The 20,198-nt window shown below is 49.1% G+C and overlaps 1 protein-coding gene across 2 annotated transcripts in view; it reads right to left on the reverse strand.

Moving 5' to 3' along the window:
* The window catches only part of SMARCC1 (SWI/SNF related BAF chromatin remodeling complex subunit C1), a 60,705-nt gene that overhangs the window by 32,021 nt on the left and 8,486 nt on the right, over positions 1–20,198 (reverse strand). For both annotated transcript variants that reach the window (XM_014890427.2, XM_088173463.1), the window contains exons 3-19: positions 19,835–19,920; positions 16,482–16,563; positions 15,596–15,688; positions 14,271–14,340; positions 13,244–13,313; positions 12,086–12,161; positions 11,253–11,378; positions 10,817–10,935; positions 10,232–10,356; positions 9,530–9,589; positions 8,907–8,944; positions 7,842–7,963; positions 7,329–7,400; positions 3,827–3,940; positions 3,087–3,240; positions 2,762–2,875; positions 1,056–1,115 (exon numbers count right to left, since the gene is read on the reverse strand). In XM_014890427.2, the coding sequence (XP_014745913.2) occupies positions 1,056–1,115; positions 2,762–2,875; positions 3,087–3,240; positions 3,827–3,940; positions 7,329–7,400; positions 7,842–7,963; positions 8,907–8,944; positions 9,530–9,589; positions 10,232–10,356; positions 10,817–10,935; positions 11,253–11,378; positions 12,086–12,161; positions 13,244–13,313; positions 14,271–14,340; positions 15,596–15,688; positions 16,482–16,563; positions 19,835–19,920 (1,581 nt within the window). The remainder of the gene's footprint in view (positions 1–1,055; positions 1,116–2,761; positions 2,876–3,086; positions 3,241–3,826; positions 3,941–7,328; positions 7,401–7,841; positions 7,964–8,906; positions 8,945–9,529; positions 9,590–10,231; positions 10,357–10,816; positions 10,936–11,252; positions 11,379–12,085; positions 12,162–13,243; positions 13,314–14,270; positions 14,341–15,595; positions 15,689–16,481; positions 16,564–19,834; positions 19,921–20,198) is intronic.

Below are 20,198 nucleotides of genomic sequence, written 5' to 3' on the forward strand. Positions count from 1 at the left end.
ACCACACTCCATATGTGTGAAGACTGAATCACAGCTGCTGATTTGGCACTGACACAGGTCCATCCTCCAGGCTCTTCCCCAGGAAATTAACTTTTCAATGGGTTTATTGACACATGGGAAGACAAAAAAGCTGAAACAACCAGGCAATTGCAGTTTACCCTGAGCTTTAAAAAATCCAACAAAAACACAGCCCCAAACTGGAATTCTCAGAACTCTAAATTACTTTAAAAAGAAGAAATCAGCCTCTATATCAGCAAAATGTTCCTGTGAAAGCAAAGCTGGGGACAAGATCTTTTCTTTGCAGTATTTGATATAATTTCAGGCCACTGAGATTCCTCCAGAGAGAAACAAGTGCCCTGAAGTGAGAGCCCAGAACCCTGTGCAGCTCCTCAGGAGGGGTCCAGCCCCACTGAAATTCCAGGAGATCCAACCACCCATCCCCACGTGCTTCACCTGGGGCCACCAGGCTGCAGCAGCTCCTGGAGCACCTCATGGAATCATCTCAGGGATTTGTTTTGTAGACTTCCAGAAAAAGCTCAAACAACACCCCAAGAGCAGCCACAGGGAAAACAAGGAGATGGAGGGGGTGAAGGAGCTTCCCAAGAACTTCCCTTCTCTGTGGCCTCAACTGCTTCCAACCACTTCAGCTTCCCAAATCAGCTGTTTCCATAAGCTATGGCCTGGCTTGGAAATCAAAATTCCCAAGTATTTATCTGAGTGCCAGGTAAACCTTTACCTGAATTATTTACCACTATTTGAATGACTGACATTATTTCATACAGTCACTGAGTTCTGCTGAATGAAAACACCTCTGCACTGCAAACCTGTTCCTGACTTACACAAAGTTGTTAAATGCTTCATTTCTGGCTTGCAGGTCCAAGTTAGAACCAAACCTTGGACACAGGCAGCCCCTTCTCTCACAGAGCTGCTCCTGCCATCTTTTGCTGATGGCAGTTACCATCTACCTCCAGAAAATGCACATGTGGATTTTTAAAGCCTGCACTACCCCTCCAAGGTTTGTTTTCCTACCCTTTGGCTTGGCCTCATGAACTCACCTCTAAGAGCAGCAGTGTCTCCTGCTCTGTCCATTCTCTGCCAGCACTTGCACCTTTACTCTACAAAAGACAGGAGGAGGGAAAAGAAAAAAAGAGTGAAACACAGGACTTCTTGCACAAAACCTTGTAGGAGAACACCCCGAGGAGGAAAGGGGAAGTATCTGTGATTTGAGCCACTCAGACCTCCTCTCTCCAGCTGAGCAGCCCCTGGTGATCCCCTGCAGGGGTCCATGTGATTTATTTACTCCTCAGTGAAGTCACACACCCCAACTTCCCACCACACCTTCCCCAGGTATAGAAAAGGGACCTGGCACCCTCCTCTCCCAGTGCCCTGTGCCTGCACACACAGAGAGAGCATTTCCCTGAATAATAAACCCCTGAGTGGGCTGGGCACAGTGTGGGCTGCTCCAAAATAAGTTAATTTATCTCCAAGTTCATCAGTAACTCAGCAGAGAAAGAACAACTCTTTACAGGGGATGAGCTCTGTGGGAAGGCAGAGTAATTCCAGCAGGATCAGCTGCACATCCAGCTATGATCCACATCTCCTGCTCAGATTGGATACAAATTCCAAATCCAGGGTGAAACTTCCCCTCCTGTGACATCCTGACCCAGCACAAAAGCAGCTCAGGACCTGCTCCTAAGGAACACCAGCACCCTTGGATGGCTCCATGCTAGACTGAAAGGAAGAGGCTATTTGGGATAATAAATGTTATCTCCAGATGCATTTCAAACAGCTCATTAACCCACAGAGAACATTAATCAGTGAGTCACCCAACTGCTGCTCTGCACAGCCAAAAGCCCCAGCACACTGAAACCAAGCAGGGAAATGTGCCAACAAACCTGCTCCAGTTCCCAGCTCCTGTAAACAGAGCCAGGGCCCAGAACCAGCAACAGACTGATCAATGTGCAGAGTATTTATACCTCCCTCAACAAGTGAGAACATCTATCCATGAAATGTGAGATGGAACCAGCCTTACAAAAATATCTCTGGAACTGGTTTGGGTTTGTGGGGTTTTTAAAGGATGGTCTGAAGTGGTAAATAGTGTTTAAACAGGCAATTTTTAGTTTAAACAGTGACCTCTGAGGACAATGAACCAGTGACACAGAATTAGCTGATGCCACCCACGAGAGGCACCATCCAGCTCTGGAGATTCCCAGTTCCCACTGGAGGCTGTGCTGAGGCACCCTGGCATTCCCACAGCACCCCCAGGGACACCCAGGGAGCAGGGAAAGGCAGGAGGTTGTGCAATCAACACATCACTGCAATCATGTCCCCCAAGTTTAATTATCCTGTGTAACACCCTGCAGTGACAGTGCCCAAATGTCCCCTGCAAGGCCCCAGGACAGCCAAAGCAGTGGGAATTGGGGTCCCTGGGGTGGCAGCAGAGGCAGAGATGCTGCTGGAAGCTCTCTGTGTCCTCAATCATTGCATGGTTTGCTGCTGCTGAACCATTCCAGCACGAACACAATGAGTTTGGCATCTGAGGGCTGACAGTGTGCACTGGGCTGGGAACTTGTCCATGTCTTTATTCCCATAAAATCCAAATCCCAGCACAACCTCCCACCACAGTGTCCTGCACAGGGATGGAAGACAACTAAACCAGGAGTGGGGGAGCAACACAAGTCACCTCAGTGACACAAAGTGGGGGCTCCTGAGGAATAACAAAGCCCACTGGGAGCTGGAGGGAAAATCCCAGCACACTTGCCTTGGCCAAAGTCTTTTTGGAGTAGATGTCTGTGCGAAGGCCAAAGTTCTGCAGGTCAGTTGGCTTCTCCTTGTTCTTCTCAGGAAAGCTCAGCATCTGCTGGGCAGCTGGAACCTGGGAACAAGGGCAAGAACTGAAAGTTACCCAAGGTTTTCACACCAACACTCACCAGAACATGGCCTGGACAGAGACTGGACATGGCCTGAGAAATGTGTGAGTGGCTCTGCACAGAACTGGTCACACAGGGGACACTGCCCAGCTGGATCACACACACAGGGGACACTCCCTGACAGGTGTGTGTGCAGGACAGGGGTGCTGGGCTCACCTGGGGGGTGCGGATGTGCAGGGGCATCAGCCCCGAGGGGGTGTCAGCCAGCACGTTGAAGTGGGGGGTCGGGGGGGGCCCCATGGCCATGGGGCGGCTCTCAGGATCCACCTGGTAGTTGATGAGCCCCCACTGCTCCAGGAAGGCGTGGACCCTGTGCAATACAGGACAAATCCAACCTTGGCCACCAAAGCTTTGCAGTGTGGGTGACAAAGGACAAAGCTGACGTTTCCAGATCAAATCCAGAAGCTCCTCTAGTCCTTCATTAATGTCAAACAGCAAAATAAATCCCAGTGCAGGAGCTCTGCACACCTGAGGGCTCTCAGTGTGATGTATAAACCAAAGCCTACCTGTGTCCAGCTCTGGGCCCCAGAAAAAGACCCTGAGGGACTGGAGGTGTCCAGGGAAGGGAATGGAGCTGGGAAGGGGCTGGGGGAGCTGGGAAAGGGCTCAGCTGGAGAAAAGGAGGATCAGGGGGAACTTCTGGCTCTGCAAAATTCCCTGACAGGAGGGGACACCCGGGGGGATTGGGGTCTGCTGCCAGGGAACAGGGACAGGAGGAGAGGACATCAGCAGGAAGGGGTGGTCAGGCCTTGGCAGGGGATGCCGAGAGAGGTGACCTAGAGGTGTCCAGGGAAGGCCTGGACGTGGCACTGAGTGCTCTGTGGGGACAGGGCACAGGCTGGACTCAATCTTTGGATGCCTGGCAATGCCCAGAAGCCCAAGCCCCACAGTGGCACCTCATGACAGCACAGACGTCCCCAGTGAGGTTCCTCCTGCAGGCCGTGCTGGTCAGGTACTCCTGTGGGTTCAGCCGGTACGTGTCGATCATGAAGTTCCTGTAGGCCAGGTATCTGCAACACAGCAGCACCAGCCTGTGTCCCCTCCCCTCCACCAGCCTGTGTCCCCTCACCCCCAGCCCGTGTCCCCTCACCCCCAGCACAGCCCAGGCAGGCACTGTACCATTCACCCCCCCAAACCCCCATTACTGACAAGGAAACACCAACAAATCTCTTTTAGTGGGGACATTTCAGAACCAGCACCAACACTAACAGCTAAGTGGAATTCACACTTTTCCAGACTTCTTTCACTCTGGATTTCCCCCCATGTTTGGATTAGCAGCACATGGAAACATGTTTAAATTGTAAATCACACAATTATCTGTTGTAACTTGGCCACTCAGCAAATATTGCCACAACAGAATAGAAGCTGCAGGATGAAAATAACGAGCTGTGGTTTTCACACAGGAACAGGAGAAATAATCCTGTGTGAAGGAAAAAAGCTGCACAGAAAAGCCGAAGTGGATGAACACTGCTGTGGCTGCATGTGGAGTTTTCAATGGATGAAGGGATGAAGCAGGAAAGGCTGGAGAACAGCAACGTGGAGAAGAAAAGATCTTTGGAAAGCAGAGGACAAGAATCCAGAGCCAGCACAGTTGGGAAGAGCTGGAGCAGAAACAACCCCTGAGAGATTCCCCCATCTCAGTTCTTTTCTGGAATATACTGATGCTTCCTAATAAAAATTATCCTGAAGAAAATAACCTGCCATAAAATTATTAATAGCTGTGCTCTTTAGAGGGAACAAACCCAAGCTGCCAAAGACAGGTTGGCACCATCCAGGCTGGATGGGGCTTGGAGCAACCTGGACCATGGAAGGTGTCCCTGCCCATGGCAGGCAGGTGGAATGAGATGGGCTTGAAGGTCCTTTTGTACCCAAATTATTGCAGGATTCTATCAAGTGAGTACCAATGCAAAGCTGTGTGTAAACCAGTGGTTTTAAAGCTGATTTCTGCCTTTGGAAAATTCCAGGGGGGAATGTCTCACATGCAGTGTGTGAGAAGCAGCTGGGAACCAAAAATATAAATCATCCAGGCAAAGCCTGAGCAGGCAGATGCTGCAAGCACATGTCCCTGCCAAAATCCCACATCTTCCTCCTGACCAAATCATATGTGCAACTGGCTGGAAGAAAATTGCTGGAGTAGGTGTTTGGCTCCATGTGGGATGTTTGGGAGGCAAGAAACAAAAAGAAGCTTCTTCCACACAGGAATTCTGAGGAACATTTCTGAATGCTCCAGGGGGGGAGGGGAAGAACCTGCCCAGGAACAAATCTTGGCTGCAGAAATTTGTATTTATTAGCAAAGGTCACATCACGAGGTGGAGAGAGAATCCCAAGACAGAAACATCCCCAGGTTTACTCTGAAGGGGAGATGGTTTTGAGCCATGACACAACCCATCAGCTAAACCCTGTGAGCAGTGAGAAGAGAAGTCAAGCAGGATTTAGCTCAATCCCCTTTCAGCCAGGGCCCACCCCCAGGCACTGCTGTCACAAGGATGAACCTGTGTGAGCTCCTCAAACTCGGTGTTTTGGCCTCAACATTCAGCTGGAGGCGACTCATCTCCATTCAGGGGGATGCTCCTCTTTTATTTCAAAGGAAAACACAAAGCCAGGACCACGTGCTGCTCCTGCAATCCCAAACTGGCACAAAAATAGACTGGGAGGAGTCCTCAATAGCCAGGAGCAGCCCAGGGAGGAGCAGCAGGGGCTCTGATTTTGTGATGCCAGCTGGGGAATGCCACCTGAGCCTGCAGTGACAAACACAGGGGCAAGAGACCCAGGAGAGAACCATTCCTTCACATTCCAGCTGCCTGCCACTCTGAGAAAGCCCCAAAGTACAAAGTGCAGGGCAGCAAAACTGCTGAACACAGTCAGAGCTGGATGGACTTGGGAACAAACCCCCTGTGGAATGGCAGGGAGTGGAACAGGAGGATCTTTGCAGTCCCAGCCGTGCTGGGGCTCTGGGATGCAGCTGAGGTTACTCTGCACTCACACGTGCACTGAGGACACACCACAGACCCGAAATCCTTGGGGGTGCCAGGGCCCTCAGGGGGTGTCTGAGCCAAACTCCCACTCTAGCCATGAATTTTCACCAGGTTCCTTTGGGCTCTGCCCAGGCAGGAGCAATCCCAAGTCCCCAAGGTCCCATCCCAGTGTCTCATCCTGTTCAGAGTTCAGAACTCCCCTTTTCTGCAGCCAGAACCTGCTGTCTCAGCCTGACCTGTCACTGCCCTGTCACAGGCTGTGACAGCCTGGCTGCACCCCAGGGACCTGCTGGGGGACAGGGGACAAACACCCCGAGGGCCCAGGACAAAGGACAGCCTCTAATTTCTGCTTCTTTATCAGAGACCAACAGCCACTCCTGAGGTGGGAGATCCCAGCACAAGGAATCTCTGCAGGAATTCTCCTCTCCAGGCTGGGAGAGCTGGGAATGTTCACCTGGACAAAAAAAAGGATCCAGGGAGAGCTCAGAGCCCCTGGCAGGGCCTGAAGGGGCTCCAGGAGAGCTGGAGAGGGACTGGGAGGGACAGCACACAGGGAATGGCTTCCAGTGCCAGAGGGCAGGGCTGGATGGGATATTGGGATGGAATTCCCAGAGCAGCTGTGGCTGCCCCTGGATCCCTGGCAGTGCCCAAGGCCAGGCTGGACATTGGGGCTGGAGCAATCTGGGACAGTGGGAGGTGTCCCTGCCATGGCAGGGGTGGCACTGGGTGTTTTTTTAAGGTCCCTTCCAGCCCAAACCATTCTGGGATTCCATGGAATTCTGTGCATGAGAAATGAAGGGCCCAGATGACATCAGGACAATGAGGACACACCTCAAACACTTCCTGCAGTATTTGATTGAAAAAACACCTTCTAAAATCCCCAGAAGCTGCTTTGCAACCAGGCCAAGACAAAATGACCCCAAGCAGGCCAGGGCCACTGCCCACACTGCCCAAAGCTTGCCTTTTTCAGTGTGAAACCTCAGGTTTTAGCATCAGTTTAATAGGAACAAACATATTGTTCAAAAGCCTTTGACCATCTTTCTTTTATCCATGGCCTGTCAAGATGACTCTGGAAAACCAAACTCAAACCAGAAAATTCACTCCACAGCCTGAGACAGGATCTACAACAGGGAAATACAGAAATACAGCATGAGGAGAGAGGGAGGAATAAGGAGGATTGTTCTATTTCTGCCCTTTCATGACATTTTAACGTGACTTTGGAAGTCGTGTGCCACACAGAGCTCAAGAATTTGTTCCAGTTTTACCTGGGCAAAGTTTTATTTTACCTGGAAAACCACTGGTAAATACCACTGTACAAACATCCCTCAGGCCCTACAGGAATCATCACACACCCAGCTGTGTCCACGGGATTTATGGGATGGGAAGCTCCTTTATCCTGCCCATACCCACAGCTTTTACTCACATTTCTGGAGTCTTGGATTTGTTTTTCCCATTGAAGAATTCTGGAAGTGCACGACGCTCGATCACGTGGATACTGCAACAAAAAGGTTCAGGTGTGAGATCCTGAGACAGCAACAAATATCCTCCCTCTATAATCAGTGACTTCTTCTCAAAGTCAAGTTCTGAAGCAAAATAAAGTGGTAGCAGAGACAAAAACAGAGTGGTCACACAAAGAGTAGTGAAGTAAAAGAGAAAGGAACGAAGGCGGGAAAGAGAGGGAAATCAACCTAAGCAAAAACTGCTGAGGAGGCAGAGTGAACATCTCAGTTTGAAATTGTCCTGCTCATTCCCAATCCCTGAGAACAGCCAGGAAGATTTCAACAAAAACCATGGGAACCAGAGCCAAACAAGGGTCCCCCCTGCAGCCCCCAGGCCCAAACAAGGGTCCCCCTGCAGCCCCCAGGCCCAAACAAGGGTCCCCCCTGCAGCCCCCAGGCTGATGTGTGGCACAGTGAGCCCCAGTGAAGGCTCTCACCAGTTGTAGTCGAACCAGGAGGCGTAGCTGGGGATGATGATGTGGTTGGTCTGCTCGGTGACATTGTCCTCCCCAGGGTCAATGGAGCGGCTCTGGTCACCCTTGTTGGGGTCCTCGTCCTCCTGGGGACAGAGGGGACACTGAGGGCACGACAGCACAGCCCTGCCACGTTCTGTGACACCCCCAGCAGCAGGCTGGGAGAGATTTGGTCCCTCTCTGCTGCTCCTCCTGTTCTGCAACTCAAACTCCAGCAAATGTCAGCTCCTGACCCCAAAGGATCACGAGGAGGGCACAGAGGAGGCAGCAGGACGGGGTCAGGATGTGACAAGAACAAAACACCTCAGGTGTTGTCTGAGCAATGTTAGAAATAACCAAGCCCCACAGCCAGACCCCAAGGGGTCACTGGTATCAATAATGGATCTGTGGTTGGGACTGGGCTCCCCCAGAGACAACAAAGTTCACTCTGGACACAGTCAGGGATTTGACAGCTGGCAAAAATAGTGCCTGGCACACCACAAATGCAATTGGATACAGAAACTGCCCCTGCAGCAATACTGAAATGATCAGGAAGCCAAAGCAGGGTGCAAAACCTCTGAAAAACCTCTCATCTGAAAAATGCTTCTTGGGAAACACTTGGCATCTGTCTCCTCATTCTCCTTTTTAATAACTAAATTTAAAATACCAACTAATCCCACAGATTACACTCTGGAGAGTTTTACACTAACAATCCTCAATCCTGCCAGTAACTGATTCAGTCTGAGAGATCACCTGACAATGAGTACAGGTGAACTTACTGCAGGTGACATTAAGATCCTGACCTGGGGAATGACTCTGAAGAGGAGGAGGGCAGGGCTGGATGGGATGCTGGGCAGGAATTCCCAGCTTTGCTGTGGCTGCCCCTGGATCCCTGGCAGTGGCCAAGGCCAGGGCTCAGAGCAGCCTGGGACAGTGGGAGGTGTCCCCATGGCAGGGGTGGCACTGGGTGATCCCTGAGGGCCCTTCCAGCCCAAATCTGGGCTTCTACACCCTCGGCTGTTACCAAATTTAAGAAGCAGGTGCTGTTACCTTTCCTCCAGTGGCCACTGTCTCCTCATCCTGCTCATCTGAAAGGTAAAAACATGGAGAATTACACCCATAAACTCATTTAAATGCTCATGAGCCTTTCCAGCAACACAACTGTTTAATTGGAAAGGACATTTAATTTCTTTTGGGAGGGAAGGGAGGAGGGAAACAAAGTGGATCCCACAGCACTAAAGCAATTACACCTTTACCTATCCCAGAGCAGGGAATAGGTAGGAATAGAGGAAGGATAATGAGAATTTCTCAACACTTCAGAATCCATAATTAATTACTTCCTTTCCCATTGTCCTAGATGACTCTTGTATAATCAGATATGGTTTGTATCTCATGTCAAGGCTCAGCAAAGCTCAGGGAACCTGTGATTTACCCTGATTCCCAGTAAAAAACCCCCCAAAATTCTGCTAAAAAATTCTGCTTGTATGTCATGGTAAAAAATTAACAATAACTTGTGAGGGAACAGCCTTGCAGTGAAAAGAAGAGTTGGTATATTCGAACCTGAACATGTATGAAATATGAATTAATTCTACAAAATAGCAGAACTAGAGGTAGCTTTCTGAAATGGAGAGATTTAGAAATATTTAAAATCTATTTTAAATATATTTTTTTACCCAGGTCTGCCACGGTTCCTCCTTTGACAGGCGTGTTCTCACTGTCCTTCTTTGGGTTCACTGCAAGAACAGGGAGTGGTGAGAGCAGCAGGCAGGGACTGCAGCCTGCCCTGCTCCCCCTGCACGAGTTCACACCTTGCTCCCACTTCCCTGCTTTCCATCCAAAGCTCCAAACCCTGCCCTCCCCACCTGTCCCACACACAATACAGCTGAAGTGCAAACCCAGACCAAGGAACACCCCAAATGAGAGATTCCCAAAATAACCCGATGCCAAGGGTGCAGAAGGAATTCTTTTTCCCAGAATTATTATTGCCCACATCAACACTTCCCTGAAAGGGACTAAAAGCACTTGACATGGAGCACATTTTCCACTCATTTAACATCCTTCTTCTGGGCACTTGGCAGAGAAATATTTTGCTCCAGAGAACTCAATTTCCCCCAATATGAACAGGTGAAATGAAACATTTAAGTAGATTGTTGCAAATTTATTTTTAAAAGTGTCTTTTATAAATATAGTTCTGTATTTTAAAAGGCCAAGAGGAGGTGACTGCTGCCCTTTTCAGCTGTTACATCCCTGACCAGATAAATTTATGGGCAGAGATCACCTGCCCCATGGCCACAGAGTGTTTCAAAGACTGGACAAAATCAAAACACAGTTTTTATGCAGTTTAATTTATAACACAGAGTGCTCTCATGTTTTACCATTTTTGGGAAGTACCACTTCTTCTATGTTGGGTACTGGGGTGGGATCCTCCATATCCTTGGTGAGATCCTCCTGCTCATCCTCTTCCTTCTGCCCCCTCCTTTTCCCATAGAGAGCTGCTTGTCTGGAACAGAGCAGACACAGGGGCTGTGCCACACCTGCCCTGGACACGGCTCAGGTGCCAGCACAGGAGGCTCAAACCCTCCTGGAACCACTCTGGCAACACAGCCAGCCCCCAACCCAGGCTTTACACTGGAAGGAGGAATTCGGATTATCAACTCATTCTTAATAAAATTTTCCAGTTTTCTCTTATTAGAGCCCAACAGGTCCACAAACAAGACCAGAATTTTTAGCTCTGAAGTGCTCCCCTCCATACCCACACATAAAACCCCATCATTAAGTTTTAATTTGGGTAAATTATTGGTAGAATAAAGAATTGCACAAACTGCTCAGGAATAATACCCAGAAATAATTATGGAACCCCAGGTCACAGAGCTCTCCCCATAAGCATTTCTTGAATTTCTTTGTTTCCTCATTTCTTTCCACCTCAAATTCCAGGCCTCTGGAAACTTCCAGACACTCACCCTTTCTTCCCTGTCTTTTTCCTGGACTCCACAGGGGTGGGGGGTGGAGAAGGGGAATGTTTCCTCTTCCTTGTGCTGGCTGCTGCTTTCCTGTCCCTCCTCTCCGGGCTCCTCACGGGCTGCGAGGGAGCAGAGCTTTGAGTTATTCCCAAATTCTTTCACTGCACAGCTGGAGGCTGCATCCTTCCTCAACCCACCCCAAAACAGGATGTCACAGCTGCTCTGGGAACTCCATCCCAGCTGGGAATTCCTTCCCAATATCCCATCCATGCCTGTGTGCTGTCCCTCCATGCCTTGTCCCCAGTCCCTCTCCAGCTCTCCTGGAGCCCCTTCAGGCCCTGCCAGGGGCTCTGAGCTCTCCTGGGTCCCTCCCTGGATCCCTCCCTGCTCTCTCCCTGCAGACAGGGGACATTCCTGTCCCTCCAGGCCCACTCACCTCTTCGTTCTTCATGGAGATCCTCTGGCGAAAACTCACGGATTTCCTGTTCTCATCCACCTCATAATCCTCTTCATTCATCCACTCATTGAACACATCAGTGTCCAAAATCCACTTGGCATGAACCTGCACGACAGGACACAGCAGAGGCTGATGCTTTGGGAAGAAATAACTCCAGGAGAGACCTCCCAGGATTAAGGACATTCCCAGAGCTTTTTCAGATCTGAATGTCCCAGTCTCTGGTTTCACACACACTCCTGGCAGTGTCAAACCCACAAAGGATGAACAGGACTCAGAATTCAGCTTCTGCTCCTCAACCATTCCCAGGCCTCCTGAAGTGTGAGGTGAGAGCTGGGACAGCAGCTCTGGTTCCCAGTGTTCTCTGGATGCTGAAAGCTACCATCAAAACCTCCTAAATACACAGATCCCCTTGGCAGATGGGCCACAAACACTAAAACGTGAGGAAGAGTTGGCCATTCCCTGGGAGAGACAACACCAAATGCCTGGATTTAAAATACCCACCTTCACACAGTCTGGGTTACACAGCTGAAAAAACTCCTGGAGCTTTAGAGTCATTTATACAATTTATTATTGATTTTTTAGGACTTCACACAATTCTGTCTGACTATTCCCAGTAAGTTTAGACTCCAAAATGCTGTTTTGCAGGTGTTTGAACAGACTGCAGGCTCCTTTCAGCCCGGGCTGCTGTGACTCTGCAGGCCAGCAGCACACACAGAACGTGGCCAGGGGTGACACAGTGAGTGCAGAACAGCCAAAGGCAACACCCAACTGCCCCAGCAGGGGAACTGTGGGGAGGACTGAGCCAGACTCACCTTCCAGGGCTTCTCAGGAATGGGGGGATCCTCAATTTCTGCATCAATCTCGTTGGCATGGACCCAGGTGTCGTAGCTGGAGGGGTGAGCAGAGAGCAGCTCAGCCAGGTGCAGGTGCCAGGGAATAACCCTGCTCTGTGCCACAGGAACTGGGCACAGGGAGGGCCCCAGGGCACCCTGCAATTTCAAAACCCTCTCCCTGAACCAGCTCCAGCTTCAAGTACAAATCTGGAGAGATCCAGGGGATAAAGGCAGCTCTGAGTCACCCAACCAAACCCTGCCATTAACTTAATTCATCTTTCTGTTCTCCTGACTTCACAGCAAGAGCTGCTGGATTCCTGGAAGGCAGGAAGCTGCACCCTGTCCTAGAAACCATTCATTATCTATTTTCACACTTCCACATTATTCCTGCAAAAGTCTCTTTGCACTGAGCAACAGCAAAACCCAAAGTACTCTGTAATCAGCACCAGGCACTGAGGAACAGGGAGAAGTCAGGGGCAAGGAAAGATGTAACCACAACATTCCTGGTTTTATACCTGGTTTAAAAACACCAATACAAACTACAAACTTGACTACTGACAAAAATAGAAAAATACTTAAAGGCTCTTCATCAGTATGAATAAAAAAAATTCAGTGTCATTAATGTTTGCTGTCCTCCACTGAAAGCCCCACATGAGATAAGAATTTGGTGTCTGAACAGATTTTAGTGGCCTGAAAAAGTTAATTAAACAGAAATCAATACTGGGTTATCAATGCTTTGATTGATCTCCCACAGCCTGGGCTCAGAAACCAGTTATTGCAAATACACTGAAGTTCCCAACAGCACATACATTGAATTTTAACATGTTCCAACAGCACAGGGCAGGTTTCTCCAAGGGGTGCTTTAACAGCCACTTGCACCTGACTGAAGACAACCCTTGGAGTGAAATCTCTGGTCAGAGTTCAGCCAGACTCGAAGTTCTCCCTTGACAGTTTAAGGAAAGGTTCATTCCAGCTTTAAAATCTGGCTCCATTTCCAAGCAGTTCCTTGTGGCTCTGCAGAACTCCTTTTGCAGCCTCACCTACCACAGTGCCACAGATGCATGTGGATATTGCAGTTTTAAACCAATGGTGAATTCAGTTAAGACTCAGGGTTTGCTTCCCCCCAGCTTTCTTTACCTGTCTGGAAAAAAGCCCCAATGTACCAGCACCTGCTTGTCCTTTTTCATCACAGGTCTCAACCACTCATCTGCAAAGGCAATGACATCCAGGTCACACGTGGAGGGAAAAGCACAACAATTCACTTTTCTACAGAGAAGTTACTGCAATTTATTGCAAACCCCTCTGCTGGAGGTCTGCTGAGGGCCTGAGCTGGGAAGGGACCTTAAAGCTCATCCCAACCCCCTGCCATGGGCAGGGACACCTTCCACCGTGCCAGGCTGCTCTGGGCACCCTGTGCCAGCCCTGCCCACCCTCCCAATATCCCATCTCACCCTGAAACCCAAATCCTGAGACCAGAGCCCAGAGCAGCACCAGAGGAGAAATGCCAGGGATGTGAACCTGTCTCTGTAATCCCTGCTGGAACTGTGGGCTCAGAGCCTGGGCACAGGGACAGACACAAACCCTCCCTGATCCCTGCAAACTGCACTTCCATCTAGTGGCCAGCACAGGCCAGGCAATGTGGGAAAGGGATTTATGGCTGAGCAACCTGGGCTTGAGGACAATCACCCACCAGGTAATTAAAAGTATTTAAGATGAAAAAAGGAAGAATTTTTTTTTTTTTTTGCTGTTTGCAGAAAGAGGCAGCTGTGAAATTGCTTTTTTTGGACCTTGCACTTCATGCAGGCAGAGTGAACTCGAACACAGCCAAGCCTTGCCACCCACACACAAGGATTGTACCAGCATTCCCATCAGAATTCCTGGCCAGCCAGAACTCAGAACCAGGGAATTGCTGAGGTTGGAAAAGCCCTCCAAGATCACAGAGTGCAGCCACTCCCCAATGTCCCCAAGTGCCACATCCACAGAGTTTTGAAATCCTTCCAGGGACGGGCAGGAGGAATTTCCCAATATCCCCTAAACCCCCCATGCACATTATCCAGAAGGCAGCAAGTGTTCCTCAGGAGCAGGCTGCCAACAGTTCTGCTGAACACTTCCATAACTTCTCATGGCATTAATCACAAAACTTAAAAACTGCACAGAAGGTTACCATCATCCATTGAGGTAGGACTTGGATACACGTGGTGGGTGGCCTTGGATTTCTCTTCAGTGACTGTTCCCTGTGGAAAACATGGAAGAAGAGGAGAAACTGCATGAGAAACCCTCAACACATCACCCCAAAACTCAGCTGGTGTTCAAAACTTACAGCACATAGACATGTAAGAGACTCATTTAACAGCACAACAAGCTGCAAATTCCATCCTTGGCTGGCAGCAGCAGCAGGAGGAATTGGAACAGGAGTGGGATGTGGAGATACTCTGGGATCAGGGGCTGAAGGACAGGAGTTCCCACAAGTCACAAAAGGGACAGGGGCAGCTCTGAGCAACTGCAAAGGAGGGAGCTGGAAAATAACAGAAGTTGGAGTAGGGAGGACTTGGATACCAGGGAGCCACAGGCACTGGGCTGGGCTAGTGGGGAGATGACAGCAAGGGGTTACAAAAATGAAAAAAAAAACAAGATAGTGAAGAAGCAAAATTAGTGACAAGATGAGAATTCAGAGGCAGAGCAAAGGAAAGCCCCAAAAGCAGAATTAGGGACAATTTCTGTTTTCATCTCTTCACATCCCTGTGGAGACAAAGCTGCTTTAAAAATCCCTTAAATCACTCATGGATACAGCATGGAGCTCACTACACACTTCCTTTATGAAAGGAAAATTGACTCATTCACTCTAATTTAAGCAATAACACCCATCCTGAATCAGCCAAATAATTAAGAGCAACTTGTGAAAATCTGCCCAACTGAGGCTGAGACAATGGCTCATAATCACAACACAGGAAATCCATTAAATCTGGAAAAGAAACTCTTTGGCTGCAGCTGTGAATTGTCCTGACAGAAAAGCCATGAGAGCATGCAGAGGTCACATTCCAGGGTGTTTCTCTGCAGACAAGTGAGAAGACTGTTCATGTTTTAAGAAATGAACCATTAATGTTGCTCAAGGCATCCTTTAGCACCTGGAGCAAGGTGCTCATTCTCTGAGGCTGCCCAGCACCAGCAATGAAGTGAAATAAAGCACAAACCAACGAGCATTTCAAGAGTGAAGCTTCCTTCTGCTGTCCCACACATCTGCAACAGCTGGCTCACATTTGGATAAACCTGCCCTGAGCAATGACTCAGCCAGGCCTGCCCCCAGCTCACCCAGAGCCATCTGCAGCAGGCCCAGGTTTGTTTATAGAGCACAGCCAGGATTCAGGCTCCATGGGAGGATCTAAACATTGCACAAGGCTGGAATTGCAGCGCTGGTGTCCTCAGGGCTGAGCCAGGGGTGTCCCTGAGAGCTGAGCAGCCCTGGGCACAAGGGGGCTGTGGGACACTCACCTGGTGACGTTTGACAATGTCCTTCAGCTTGTTGGCCAGCTTCAGCTCCATGTCAGGAATGAGGTAGATGGTTGGTCTGCTCAGACAGTTGTTCTGTGAGAGAACAGCAAGTTGAACAAGGAATTAGGAGGTGATCTGTGGCAAAAATCAGAATATTCCTATTACAATCCCCAGAGCTGGAACTCCATTGGAACTCAGAGCAGGGGGTGACCCAGGTCAGTGATCCCAGCTCCAGGAGCCCTGGGACAGGGACACTCCCCTCACACATCTCCCCAGCAAAGCCCTGCCCAGCGTTTTACCATGCACTGAAACCCCTCTACGTGGGCAAGGTTTCTTTGTAATAAGAATATTGTTGCTTTTTGCTGTTCTTCCTGTTTCCATTCCTAACAAACACCCGAAAATTATGTTTTGACTACATTATACACTGAACATGGCTTCAGAGTTGGAAAAAAAATCATATATAATTCCCATGAAACAGTTAAAAAAACTGAACCTCAAATTAGACTACACAGAGCAACTTAATGGGTACAGAAAATAACTTGATAAAGTGAGACTAAAATGTGATAAAAAAATCTGAAAAAGCTTAGATCAAACTGAAAGCCAGCCCTGGAATGGGAGTGTGCAGGACCAGTTACTCAGTCCCAAGGGTGCCACTTGCACAGGGACATGGGGACACTTGGGACGTTTTCTCTTTCCTTACAGCAGCTTCTCCTCACCCTCTGCACATGCACAGAGGCTCAATGGAAATATTCTGCATTTTTCAAGTGGAATTGTGACTGAAGTGGCTGGGACAGGGAGGGGACAGTCCCACAGAAGGCCAGGAGGATGAATTCCTTCCTTCCCTGAGTGCCCAGGAGTGGATCCCTGCCCTGGGGATTGTCCTGACCTGCACCAGTGTTTTCTCAATGGTCATGAACATCTCCACGTTGCGATCCATCCGGGAGGGATTCTGCAGGTCAAACCTCCTCCTGGTGAGGGAAATGATTCAGAAATATTAACCTGAACTGCACCTCCCCACCTGCCAGCACTCCAGAACCTTCCCTGCTCCACACAAACACCGGGTCACGCCAGTGGGGTCAGGACACTTCCAGCACAGCCACAATTTCTGCTGCACTTGAGCAAGAAAATCACAATGAACCAAACCAACAAATGCAGCTGATTTGTGAGATGTTTGGGGAGAAAAAACAACGTTCACAGTGTCCACCAAACCCTGCAGCAGGGTTGTGCATTCCACCACAGTCACAGGGGTAATGAGACACAAAACCACCATGGATTTCAACAGCCAGATGAGAAAATTCATGGATGAGCTCTCGTGGTTCTCTTACTTCTGGCTGCACCCATCCACCAGTCCTGGGATTCCAGAGAACCAGCAACTCCTCTGCCTGATGTGAGAACAAACCACCCCCCAGAACACAGGCAGCTAATAATCCCTGGCAGCATCTCCCCACTGCCTTCACTGCACCCTGCTGCTTCCATTTTGTTATTTCACAAATCATCACAATTATTGCAACGCCAATGGAGATGTGTCCATCAGAAATGGGGAGGGCACAAAACCTGAGAAATCCTCCTGGGAAGCAGCAGGAGAGCCCCCAGATTCCCTCTGCTGTACCCACCTGACCCTGAACACATCTGGAACTCGCAGATGGGCCAAGCCAAGTGAGGGATTTGAGTGGGGTCCCCCAGAGCCTGAGGAGGGACAACCCCAGCCCCAAGCCAGCCCCTGTCCATGTCCAGAGCCAGCAGGGTGTCACAGATGGGGCTGAGCCCTCAGGATCCAGCCTCTCCCAAAGCCCCAGCAGTGCTGAACCCTCAGGCTGTGTCTCTCAGAGGCAGAACACACATCCCTGCACCTCCAGCTTTGGGAACAGCTGCTGCTGGAGCCTGGAAAGGCTGCCTGGGGTGAGAGGTGCTGGCAGGGTGTGAAATGTAAAGCCCTGCACACCCAGAGCAGTGGGGAAGCCTGGAGTCACCACCCAGTCCAAAGCAGTCATTCCACAGCCAAGGGCACTGCCCTAAAAACACATCCAGCAACAAATCCCTTCTCCCAGTCCATCAGTGTTCAGAGAAGGGGAAGGAAAGCAAAGCTCAGCCCCAAAACTTTTAGCCCCAAGGCCTGTGACCACACCAGGATGTGACCCCACTAAATCAAACATGACACCCCAGCTGGGACCACCACTTCTTCTGCAGGGGCTCCTGGGATTTGCAGGAGGTTCTGTGGGAACACTGAGGTGCTGGGCAGCTCTGTCAGGGGGGGATGGTTTCTGTCCTAAACTACATCAGGACTGCCCTTCACACTGAGGACGTGGCACACAAATCAAATATAAAATCCTGGCATATTTATTGGAAACAGCCTTTGGAAGAGGAATTTATGACCTTGTTGTGTGCTTTGGAAAGTTCACCCCGACTTGCAGAAGCAGGGCCTGACATCAAGGTGTCAGGTCACGTTAATGAAGTATTTTACACCTATAATACACAGGGTTTTGGAGTCAAGATCGAGCCCCTTCTCCAGTATTCAGCCATGGATTGTATCCAAAACACCCAGCATGGCTCTGTGGGAGACAAATGCCAAACAAAACCTACAGACCTCTTGGTACCTGTGAGACAAAGACACTCGGGGCCAGAATTTTGACATTTTTTTACTCAAAACCTGCACTGTGCATGCCCCCAGCTCCCTGCCTGCTTCAGCAACCCAGAGAAGGACACGGATCCATTAATAACAGCAGTGTCTCAGCTGCCCATTTGGATACAGTGGCACTAATTGGTGCTGTGCTCAGCTCAGGCTCCCTGTGCCAGCTGGGACAGCTATGTCCAGCTCTCACACATACCTATTGTGGCGAGGAAAGGGACTTCTCCTATAAGACAGATCAGTCACAAACAGGTTAAGCAGGAGCGACAATGCAGAGCAGTCAACAATCAAATCAATCAGAGAGCAGGCAAACAGCACAGAGGACTTGGAGGAGTCAGGGAGGGACATTCCAGGCTCGAGGGCTGATCCTCAGAGTTAAGGTGCAGGATTACTGCCCACTGCAGCCCACATGCACACACACCAGGCACTACCCACGCTAATCCTGAGGCAGCAGCAAGGCAGGGACAGGGGAGGAGGCAGCCACTGTCCTGCCCCAAATGTGGGCTGTTCCAATATCCCAATGTTCCCGAAGCTGGAACCATTCGATTCCTGTATCTTAAGGCAAAGAGGCAGTGAGACACTCCTGATAAAGGACACTGCAAGGAGGTGCCTGTCCCAGGAGCTGGTGAGAGTGGAAAAGGAAAAACCCTGAGAGTGGTTTATTCCTGATAGATCCACCTCACACAGAGCAGATGTGAATAGAAATAATTCCTCAAAACAGCCAACCATTCTCAAACAACTTGGCTTTGCCTTTTAAATGGCTCTTGTGTGTAAAAACAACTCAGTCAGGAATGCTGTTACAGATTGGAAACATCACATCCAAACTATTTACATTTGTGGATGGGAACAATCTCTGCTTAATTTTATTGATTGTTTACATTTATTGACTTTTCACCCTCATTTTTTTGGTCAAAAATAGTAATTTCAAGGCCAGGTTGGACAGGGCTCAGAGCAGCCTGGGATAGGGGAAGGTCCCTGCCATGGCAGGGGGTGGAACTGGATGGGCTTTGGGGCCTCTCCAGCCCAAACCATCCCAGGATTTTATGATCCTATGCTGCTGTTCCCTTGGGAAGAGGATTGTAACTTAAAAACATCCAGGTGAAACCACTCCTGGGATGTCACAGGGATATTTTTCATCCCAGTATCAACAGCTCCAGGGGCAGAGTTTCCAAGTGCTTACACTCCCCATTGTTGGAGCAATGGAAATCTGAGCATTTATTAGAATCTGCAGTGCCTCGTGCCTTCCTAAATACAACTAAACCAAATAATCAATACAGCAACAAAGATTTATGTCTCACAGATCTGAGACTCTGCTTGTGGTTCATTTTCTCAGTCAGACAGCAAGGAAATAAAAAAAGCCTCAAACTTGTCATTAACTCCAACTACAGGCCCAAAACCTTAAACTTGGCCAACTTCTCTTTAAATTTAGAAGTGTGGGGGTGTGTCTTAAAAAAGCTACCATCAGCAAAACAGGAAAAAAAATTCCCTCTTCCCATCTCCACTGCCTTGCCTGCCCGATTCTCCAGGAAGAATTAAACTTGAGGTAGTTTGCATAAGCAATTCATGTGCTTGGTTTCATGCAAAAGGTGTATAAACCACAAATAAAAACTTACCAGCCCTGTTCATTCTTATATTTGTAAGCAGCACCAAGAATGTGACATAATGTACCTCCAGCTTTGAAATCCATGAAGCACTTTGCCTGGAACACAAAAAACAAGGAAAAAACAGTGACATTGACTTTTATGCAATTATTTTAAACAAACACATATTGGTTAGCTGAGTTTTAGATAGAACATATCAAGTGAGAAGTTAATTTTCACATTAAACACTTTTGGAGTTTGAGGTTCTCCTTTCAGAATGTTCTCTGAAGATGAAATGCATTTGGATTAAGCAGAATTCTTTGTGTCTGCAAGAACTTGATGTATCTGAAAGCTCCAAGTCCTTCCTTGTAGAGCTGTAAAAATCCACAGCACTCTT

Source organism: Sturnus vulgaris, chromosome 1, assembly GCF_052056855.1.
Source record: "Sturnus vulgaris isolate bStuVul1 chromosome 1, bStuVul1.hap1, whole genome shotgun sequence".
Classification (NCBI taxonomy): Eukaryota; Metazoa; Chordata; class Aves; order Passeriformes; family Sturnidae; genus Sturnus; species Sturnus vulgaris.